The sequence below is a fragment of the Melanotaenia boesemani genome, chromosome 7, assembly GCF_017639745.1.
Source record: "Melanotaenia boesemani isolate fMelBoe1 chromosome 7, fMelBoe1.pri, whole genome shotgun sequence".
Taxonomy (NCBI): Eukaryota; Metazoa; Chordata; class Actinopteri; order Atheriniformes; family Melanotaeniidae; genus Melanotaenia; species Melanotaenia boesemani.
Genome location: NC_055688.1, coordinates 1,685,124 through 1,695,397, shown reverse-complemented (window position 1 = coordinate 1,695,397; position 10,274 = coordinate 1,685,124). Strand labels below are relative to the sequence as shown.

Below are 10,274 nucleotides of genomic sequence, written 5' to 3'. Positions count from 1 at the left end.
AATGATGGTTTTACAAGGACTCAGCATCTCTGGCGTAAACTGGAGGCTGAGTAATGTGGAGTTGGTTCATTTATTGAAAATGGTTTTACCAGGGGTTAAATTGGGTTGAGCCCTATGCTGCAACATTTGATTTTAAGGAATAAATCTACTACTCTGTCAAACACTAACATCTCACTGACTAACATCTAAGCTGACATTACATGAGGCTCTGGATCAGTAACTTTGAAAGTGAACCAGTATTTTCTTTATAGGGCAAAGACTGGAAAAATGGTGGCTCGTGTAAATAAGACCTTAAAATAAATAAACAAAAAGTTCATTTGAAAGGTATTTTTCAAAAGCAAACAACTAAAAGTTTTTGTTTAAAAACCATAGTTTTACTGGGGATGATCTTGTGTTGTATAACTGCTGCTCAAACTCTTAAATTTGATTGATAACAAGAAAAACTTTGAATGAAACGAATGGTTTTAACAGCATTTCGTGGCACAATTTTTCTGGATAGATGTGTTTTGTGTGTGTGTTTTTATGAGCAATGACAAGCTGGAATGAAGGAGGAGGAACGGGAAAATAATTACTCCGGTAAAACATAGATACACAATATTTTGACTTAAGTAAGTATCTGTACTTCATTACTTGACACCTCTGCAGGGCAACATCGAAAACCTGCAGGACTGCGGCCCTCGTGGGACCGAGTGTCCCTGATCTAGACCCATAATTGTAAAACTGTGGTACCACTCTAGTGGTACAGTTTCCTAATACCAACCAATTTACAAAGCACAATCTGGTTAAATAGTTTTGTAACGTGAAAATCACCATAACTGGTTTTTCATGGTCCATCAATGTCTCACAGAAACTGGGAGGGAGTTTGGGATGTGATCCAGTGCCGGTGCCATCACAGATCCAAGGACGATGTCGATGCCTAATCTATAAATTGTGAGAGATGTGATAAAGACTTCTCTTACCTTGCTGATATAAAAACTCAGCTGAAGGATGGACGGAGAGTCAGATGTAAAACTAAAGCTAACAGCTTTTGATCAGGCATCAGGGCTGTTTTACAGAAGTGGGAGCATCCTTCTCTCTAACCAGCTGCTCAACTCTAACATGTAAGTAAGCAGAGTTGGAGAGGGAGACTGGGGGTGATTTGTGGCGTCAGGATAACTGAAACCGTTTTGTCTCAAAAACATCTTTTATATCACCAAGATTAATTAAAAATAAATAATTTATCATCTTTATCAGTGTTCTTGCTGTAGCCAGATTATTAGTGTAGTCTGTAAACAGCAAACCTGGTTTAACTTCTTGAACCACCGTCCCATCGTTAGCTTTACAGGTTTTGTCCTTTCCTCCATGTAACACTGAAAAGACGTGAACCACAACAGCCCCACAAAGTCCAGAGTCTTCAGCAGCTCTGCTGGCTCTCCAACGTCCTGAGGACACACCTTCATTCAAGTCATCAGACTCAGTGGAGGACATGCAGGCTGGATTCAGGAGGTCCTTCTACTGTTTCTCCATCCAAACCGAACCTGAGCTAGAAACAGTCCTGCTTCCCCGTCCTGAGCTACCCAACCAGAACAGACCCGAGACCAACAGACCCACTTGGACCGCCGGATGTTTTTATTGTAATAGCTTCATTAAAACTGTTCAGGAAATGAATCAAGATGACAAAATAATTGACCAGTTTATTCATTTATTAGCTAGCAGACGTTGTTGATCAGAAGCCAGGAATGTTGTTTATTTTATTTAGAGAAAAACATGGAAATAATGTGTTTCATGTTCAAATAAAAACCTCCTGTCTGAAATGAGCCCAAAATAAGTTGATCTTCACGTCTACAAGGGCTGCATGTTTAACCTTGGTCTCTAAAGAAAGCTGAGACATGACAGAGACACTACAGGCGTGTCAGAACCAACACGTGTTGCTGTGTCAGAGTAAATTCACCTGGAACACAGCAGAAAATGTTCTAAAAAGTCACCTGAGCAGGTTTCCAGGTGTTTGATGGAGGTGTTACGCAGGTAAGAATCCCAGGAAGCCTCAGCCGATGATGATGATGGACGCCTCTATCAATGGTCAGAGTCAGGAGGATCCAGGGACAGCCCCACATTCACCGTAGAGCCACCATGAGGGTCCAGGAAGAAGAAGCCCAAGATAGAGAATCCTTCACTATACACCTCCTTCATCTCCATGGAAACCAGCAGGACCTTCATGGTTCATGTCAATCAAAGGCAGAGTCACAGGAGAACACGTTAGCAGAGTTTAGAGCTGGAATCAAACTTTTCACCACCAGCAGCAGCAGTAAGACCTGGTTTCTGGTTCTGGCTGCTCGCTCCAGAGTTTCTGTCCCACCGTGATGAGACGGACGTCTCTGGAACCAGCAGCGTCTCTGCTGTCATGTGACTCTGCTTTGTGTGGAGGAACTAGCAGAAGCTCTAAAGTGGACAGAGCTGCCCTCATGGTTTTCTTCCATTTCCACAGAACTGCTTGGAGTTCGAACTGTGTTTGTTTTGGATGCCGACGCTTGGTAGAGTCTTTCAGCCCAGTTTCTCCCGCCATGTTGCTAAGCTACATGTTAGCATTGCTGCTTCCTGGTGTCTGCTAACATCTGCTGGACTGCAGGATCTCATGCTGACCCCTGTACAGGAGGCTCTAGTCCAGAAGAAGTTAAAGTTTTTTTATGTAACAGCAGAAATAAAAATACTGAAAACACTCAAATAAAAATGTTTTTATTATGGAACAATCGATTACTGAAAAACAAACACGTTAAACGTTTTCTGCTCACATGTGGACAAGAAGATTTGATGCAGCTGCTGCCATGGTAACCAGCAGTTTACCTGCCCGGCTTTTCTGGTCTAAATAAAGTGATAAAAGTTTCCTCACGAGAAAATAAATGAAAAAAGTTAAACATTAAAATTCAAAGAGGAAAAGAAGTAAAAAATTTAGTAAAAAATTTAAATCCTCATCAGTTCCTGTGATGTCACTGGTCAGCTGATCACAGCTCCTCCTCCATCACTGAAAGGAAATGACATCATCAGTCTGTGAAAACTTTATTGTCCAAAACCACCAACAAAAGACTGATTACTAATTACTGACAGAAAACTATGCAAAACAACAAAAACAGTAAAATTCTTGTTTTTCGTTTTGTTTTTTTGTTTCGATGAATAAATAGTCTATAAAATCTGATCCACTTTTCTACTTTTGTAAATGGTTTCACGTATAAAAACTTAAATCCATGAAAAACTTTGAGGACTTGGAGGATTTTATTCCTCCATTAAAAATGCTCATTCTTCTTTAGTTTGATTGTTGATGATGTCATCAATGATACCTTTCTTGGTGGTGATGTCATCAACAGACTCGACCAGGTGGATGGATCCAACAGCTGATGCTTCACCTTTAGAGTTGGTGGCGTGACACTCGTACGATCCTTCGTCTTCTTTGGTCAGAGGGGAGATCTGAAACACATCAGTTCTGATTGGTCCAACGGGAACTGAAGTCATGACATCACGTCCTTTCATGGGGGGGGCTAGTCAGAGTCACGTGATCTCAGTAAAACTGAAAACTTTTTGTCTCAAAGAGATTTTTCTGTCACATAAAATAAATCAGCTGCATTCATGATTGTTGCTTTTTATTTTCATTTGCTTGTTTTTCTCTTGCTTCTCCCACCGTCTGTCTTTTATCATCTGTTTGTGAAGCTTCTCGTGTTTTATCTTCTATAAGTTTTTACTTCATCAAAATAAAATAAAATAAAATAAAATAAATAGTCTGAATAAATCACTGACCAGAACCCAGCCAGTCACTTCATGCTTCTCAGGACCTCCTCTGGTCTGGATCGCCAGATTGTCTCTGTCACCTGGAAGAAGCTCCATCCTCCTCCTCCCACCTAGGACCTGAGGGAAGACACTCATCATCATCATCATCATCATCATCATCATTTAGACTCAGAGTCTTCAGGTGTTCCACTACAGCGCCAGGTCAAACTGGTTATAAAAAGACCTCCCAGAGCTCCATGAACTCCATTAAAACAACCCTGCTGAGAGACGACTGTCCACCAGACGGGACAAGGAGGACAGCTGAAAGAGCTGAAAGCTCCACATCAGAGACCGCTGGGTCTTTCTGAAGGACCACTGTTAGCTGGACACTCCACAGAGCTGGACTTTATGGAAGCATGGACAGAAAGAAAAGTTCACAAGGACATGTGTGAGACTCCCCAAAGATCTAGAAGAAGGTCCTCTGGTCAGAGGAGACTGAAATTAAACTTTGTGGACATCAAACACATTCACAGAACATGTGTATCAAAGGGCAGAGATTCAGTTTAATAAATCCTCTGTGTGAGGGATGATCACACGTCTGCGCTGCATCCACGTTTTTATTGGACCTTCCTGTATGTATACTGCTATTTATTTATTTGTTTATAAAATATAATATATAAATGACCTAACCTCCGCCAAGGTAAAAAAAAAAAAGCTATGGACGGATTTTTATTACATTTTGAGGAAATGTCAGAAATGGAGTAAAGGAACAAGTTATAAGATCTATCTATCTATCTATCTATCTATCTATCTATCTATCTATCTATCTATCTATCTATCTGTCTGTCTGTCTGTCTGTCTGTCTGTCTGTCTGTCTGTCTGTCTGTCTGTCTATCTGTCTATCTATCTATCTATTTATCTGTCTGTCTATCTATCTATCTATCTATCTATCTATCTATCTGTCTGTCTGTCTGTCTGTCTGTCTGTCTGTCTGTCTGTCTGTCTGTCTGTCTGTCTGTCTGTCTGTCTGTCTGTCTGTCTGTCTATCTGTCTGTCTGTCTGTCTGTCTGTCTATCTATCTATTTATCTGTCCATCTGTCTATCTGTCTGTCTATCTGTCTGTCTGTCTGTCTATCTATCTATCTATCTATCTATCTGTCTGTCTGTCTATCTATCTATCTATCTATCTATCTATCTGTCTGTCTGTCTGTCTGTCTGTCTGTCTGTCTGTCTGTCTGTCTGTCTGTCTGTCTATCTATCTATCTATCTATCTATCTATCTATCGGAAAATTTGTTCAAACTGGGGGAGAAAGGTACCTGCTTCTTAGTTTATTCTATTCTACCAGGAAAAAAACCTTCCTTTAATATTTTAAATCATTTTGGGGCCGAGAGAAAGACTTCTGAAGTTAGAACATCCCTTAAAAACCTGCTGGAACATTTATAGTCTTCAAAACAAAACCATTAATAACAGTTGAGGATAGGACAGGGATTAGCACCTTATAATTTAATGCTCCTTTCACCAGTTTATTGAAGCTTGAGGAATTGCTTTCAGGGTCACTTAAAATTGTTTTCTGAATTCCTCATATTCCAGCAAATCCTCCAGTCCGTCTATCCAATGATCCTTTCTCTACCGAGTTACAGTAACAGAGTTTCCTTTCTATACAAAACACATATTAGTCCAAACTGGGGAGTTATGAAGAGTATAATTGTGTTTGAAAATCATTTTCCAGAAACCGTTGATGGATCATTTCATGGGGAGCTTACTGACGCAAGAATCAATTTCCTGTTTGTTTCTAAGGTGGAGGCGTCCATTGTTTCAGCAGGAAACAGGAAAGGAGTAGAAGAAACAGGAAGTAGAAACAGGAAGTCACCATCTGACCACAATCTGAGGTTAGAACATCAGATTTAAAGCAGCACACACAACCATCAGTGGACTGATTCACCTTCTTCCAGGTGAGGACAGGTGTAGGCACGCCCACTGCCTCACAGCTCAGGTACACCTGGGAGCCGCTCACGTTATACACCTCACCTGGAGGAGTGACGATGGCTGGAGCTGCAGAGGAGAGACGCATTGAACATGTTCAGTCAGACAGGAAAAGAACCAGACGGGTCCAATCAGAGACAGAACGTCCTCTGTGCCTCACAGGAATGTGCTGTGAGTGCTCAATGGCGCCTTTCCCAGACAGAGGAATGTAATGTTTTGATAAAGAGGATTATCAGAGACGACATCAGTCAGAGAGTGTTACAATCAAACCACTGACAGAAGCCATCTTTGGACCACAACTGAAGTCTCAGTCAACTTCTCAAAACTTCAGGTTTAACAGCTGTTCATGTCATCATTACCTCTCATGGGGTTACCTGCCAACACGTTTACCTGCAAACACGCTTACCTGCCAACATGTTTACCTGCAAACGCGTTTACCTGCAAACATGCTTACCTGCAAACACATTTACCTGCCAACATGCTTACCTGCCAACACGTTTACCTGCAAACATGCTTACCTGCAAACACATTTACCTGCCAACATGCTTACCTGCCAACACGTTTACCTGCAAACATGTTTACCTGCAAACACATTTACCTGCCAACATGATTACCTGCCGACACGTTTACCTGCAAACATGTTTACCTGCAAACACATTTACCTGCCAACATGCTTACCTGCCAACACGTTTACCTGCACACATGTTTACCTGCAAACACATTTACCTGCCAACATGCTTACCTGCCAACACGTTTACCTGTCAACATGTTTACCTGCTAACACGTTTACCTGTCAACACGTATACCTGCTAACACGTTTACCTGTCAACATACTTACCTGCTAACACGTTTACCTGTCAACACATATACCTGCTAACACGTTTACCTGTCAACATGTTCACCTACAAACATACTTACCTGCAAACGCGTTTACCTGCAAACATGCTTACCTGCAAACACATTTACCTGCCAACATGCTTACCTGCCAACACGTTTACCTGCAAACACACTTACCTGCAAACACATTTACCTGCCAACATGATTACCTGCCAACATACTTACCTGCAAACGCGTTTACCTGCAAACATGCTTACCTGCCAACATGCTTACCTGCAAACACATTTACCTGCCAACATGCTTACCTGCCAACACGTTTACCTGCAAACACGTTTACCTGCAAACACGCTTACCTGCAAACACGTTTACCTGCCAACATGTTTACCTGCCAACATACTTACCTGCAAACGCGTTTACCTGCAAACATGCTTACCTGCAAACACGTTTACCTGCCAACATGTTTACCTGCCAACATACTTACCTGCAAACGCGTTTACCTGCAAACATGCTTACCTGCAAACATGCTTACCTGCAAACACATTTACCTGCCAACATGCTTACCTGCCAACACGTTTACCTGCAAACACGCTTACCTGCAAACACATTTACCTGCCAACATGATTACCTGCAAACACGCTTACCTGCAAACACATTTACCTGCCAACATGTTTACCTGCCAACACGTTTACCTGCAAACACGTTTACCTGCAAACACTCTTACCTGCAAACACGTTTACCTGCCAACATGTTTACCTGCCAACATACTTACCTGCAAACGCGTTTACCTGCAAACATGCTTACCTGCCAACACGTTAACCTGCAAACATGTTTACCTGCAAACACGTTGACCTGCCAACATGTTTACCTGCCAACATACTTACCTGCAAACGCGTTTACCTGCAAACATGCTTACCTGCCAACACGTTTACCTGCAAACATGTTTACCTGCAAACACGTTTACCTGCCAACATGTTTACCTGCCAACATACTTACCTGCAAACGCGTTTACCTGCCAACATGCTTACCTGCCAACACGTTTACCTGCAAACATGATTACCTGCCAACATGTTTACCTGCCAACATGTTTACCTGTCAACACGTTTACCTGTCAACATGTTTACCTGCTAACACGTTTACCTGTCAACATGTATACCTGCTAACACGTTTACCTGTCAACATACTTACCTGCTAACACGTTTACCTGTCAACACATATACCTGCTAACACGTTTACCTGTCAACATGTTTACCTGCTAACATGTTCACCTGCCAACATGTTCACCTACAAACATATTTACCTGCAAACATGTTCACCTGTCAACACGTTTACCTGCGAACATGCTTACCTGCAAACATGTTTACCTGTCAACACGTATACCTGCTAACACGTTTACCTGCCAACATGTTTACCTGTCAACACGTTTACCTGCCAACATGTTCACCTTGTGAAAGACATTTAGCTGCATATGGTAATCACTCATATATACTCATATAATAATCACATGTATATTCAGTTTTCTTTATTAATTTATTATTGTTAATCCATTCACTGTTACATTTTCATATTGTGTGTTCTCATTTCCCAGATTACTGAAGTTACTGTTTTTCTGCAGGTTTATTGATCATGCTTGTGTGAGGTCAGACTGACCACTCTCTTCCAGACCTTGGATATGGGACAGTTATGACTGGTTTTCGAAGACACACACCTGCTAGATAGCAGTTGTAATCTAGTTGTAGATAGTTGTTTAGGATAACAACCTGTTTTTGGTGAGAACTGGAAGGAGAGGGACACGTTTACCTCCTAACATGTTTATCTGCTAACATGTTTACCTGCTAACACACTTACCTGCTAACATGTTCACCTACCAACACATTTACCTGCTAACATGTTTACCTGCAAACACGTTTACCTACAAACACGCTTACCTGCTAACATGTTATCCTGCAAACACGTTTACCTGCTAACATGTTATCCTGCAAACACGTTTACCTGCAAACACACTTACCTGCTAACATGTTATCCTGCAAACACGTTTACCTGCTAACATGTTTACCTGCAAACACATTTACCTACAAACACGCTTACCTGCTAACATGTTATCCTGCAAACACGTTTACCTGCAAACACACTTACCTGCTAACATGTTTACCTGCCAACACATTTACCTACTAACATGTTTACCTGGCAACATGTTTACCTGCTAACATGTTTACCTGCCAACACATTTACCTGCCAACATGTTTATCTGCCAACACATTTACCTGCCAACATGTTTATCTGGCAACACGTTAACCTGCTAACATGTTGACCTGCCAACACGTTTAGCTGCTAACATGTTTACCTGCCAACACATTTACCTGCCAACATGTTTATCTGGCAACACGTTAACCTGCTAACATGTTGACCTGCCAACACATTTACCTACTAACATGTTTACCTGGCAACACATTTACCTGCCAACATGTTTATCTGGCAACACGTTAACCTGCTAACATGTTGACCTGCCAACACGTTTAGCTGCTAACATGTTTACCTGCAAACATGTTTACCTGCAAACACACTTACCTGCTAACATGTTCACCTGCATCACGTTTACCTGATAACATGTTTACCTGGCAACATGTTTACAAGCTAACACGTTAACCTGCCAACATGTTGAACTGCCTACACGTTAACCTGCTAACATGTTGACCTACCAACACATTTACCTGCTAACATGTTCACCTGCATCACGTTTACCTGATAGCTGGTAAACATGTTGCCAGGTAAACATGTTAACACGTTAACCTGCCAACATGTTTACCTGCCAGTCGTGAACAACCGCCGCAGGCTTCAGGTTTTCTTTAATATCTTTAATTCAGTTATAAACCTGCATGTTCCTAATAATTCTATGGTATCCTCTGCTCTGTGTGAGAAGTTTCACAATTCTTTTTTGCAAAGATTTCTGCTCTTATAGTCCCACCATCTCATCTTGATAAAGGACCTTCATCATTTCCCTCATGCTAGCTGTTCTTTAGCTGTTTCAGCCTTTGACTTTCTCTGCTTTAAAGCAGATAGTTCATCAGATCAGGGTCTCAAATTCCCCTACAGACTGTATTCTCCCTCAGCTATTTAAAGATGTTTTTGATGTTCTCGGTCAGTGTGTCCTTATTTTGACGCTGTTAAACATGCTGTTGTGCAGCCTCTTTTGAAAGAGAAAAACGTCATACCAACTGTTCTTTCCAACTTCAGGCCAATATCTAAACTAGATAAACTTTTTGTTCTCGATGGTTTGGAGAAAGTAGTTTTTGTGGAACTCCAAAAGTTTTTAGAGACACATTGCATTTGTGAGTAGTTTCAGTGAGGTTTTAGGTCACGTCACAGCACAGAGTCAGCCCTTTAACAAAATTATTTTAACTGTAGAGTCAGGGAATTCTGTTCCTTTTGGACCACAATATTCAGCTGTTCAGGTTGAAACGTCTTGTTTTATTAATGGTACAAATCTGTCCTGGATCAAATCATACCTCACAGCAGGAGCTTCTCTCTCAACCTATGGGCTCTTCAGCAGCCCCCTTCACTTCAGGGTTCCCCGGGGGTCTGTATTGGGACCTTTGTTTATTCTGCTGCTGCTGGGTTCTGTTATATTGATGTACAACATACCTTTTTATTCTTTCACTGACAACATTAATGCCTTTATGCCAGTTAAGCTAAGCAGCAGGAATGCACTGACATCCTTATT

General features: G+C 41.3%; 1 protein-coding gene and 3 long non-coding RNA genes across 7 annotated transcripts in view; all 4 read right to left on the bottom strand.

The window, feature by feature from the left end:
- Positions 1 to 2,696: 2,696 nt before the first annotated feature.
- Positions 2,697 to 10,274, bottom strand: part of igfbp7 (insulin-like growth factor binding protein 7) — an 8,809-nt gene continuing 1,231 nt past the window's right edge. The window contains exons 2-5 of the mRNA XM_041989598.1: positions 5,679 to 5,788; positions 3,766 to 3,873; positions 3,312 to 3,438; positions 2,697 to 2,998 (exon numbers count right to left, since the gene is read on the bottom strand). Coding sequence (XP_041845532.1) covers positions 2,979 to 2,998; positions 3,312 to 3,438; positions 3,766 to 3,873; positions 5,679 to 5,788 — 365 coding nt within the window. The 3' untranslated portion in view covers positions 2,697 to 2,978. The remainder of the gene's footprint in view (positions 2,999 to 3,311; positions 3,439 to 3,765; positions 3,874 to 5,678; positions 5,789 to 10,274) is intronic.
- LOC121642737 lies at positions 5,795 to 6,885 on the bottom strand. The gene is made up of 3 exons (XR_006010961.1): positions 6,814 to 6,885; positions 6,686 to 6,781; positions 5,795 to 6,493 (listed from the first exon to the last, which is right to left on the bottom strand). It is a non-coding gene; the product is annotated as an uncharacterized LOC121642737 (long non-coding RNA).
- LOC121642736 lies at positions 6,915 to 7,739 on the bottom strand. Of its 4 annotated transcripts, none has more exons than XR_006010960.1 (4): positions 7,486 to 7,739; positions 7,198 to 7,261; positions 7,006 to 7,021; positions 6,915 to 6,957 (listed from the first exon to the last, which is right to left on the bottom strand). It is a non-coding gene; the product is annotated as an uncharacterized LOC121642736 (long non-coding RNA). The 4 variants fall into 4 exon arrangements; XR_006010958.1 differs by adding an exon at positions 7,406 to 7,437 and having other exon boundaries at positions 6,932 to 7,037; positions 7,070 to 7,261; positions 7,518 to 7,739; XR_006010957.1 differs by having other exon boundaries at positions 6,932 to 7,037; positions 7,070 to 7,261.
- LOC121642739 lies at positions 7,950 to 9,365 on the bottom strand. The gene is made up of 3 exons (XR_006010963.1): positions 9,344 to 9,365; positions 8,594 to 8,625; positions 7,950 to 7,997 (listed from the first exon to the last, which is right to left on the bottom strand). It is a non-coding gene; the product is annotated as an uncharacterized LOC121642739 (long non-coding RNA).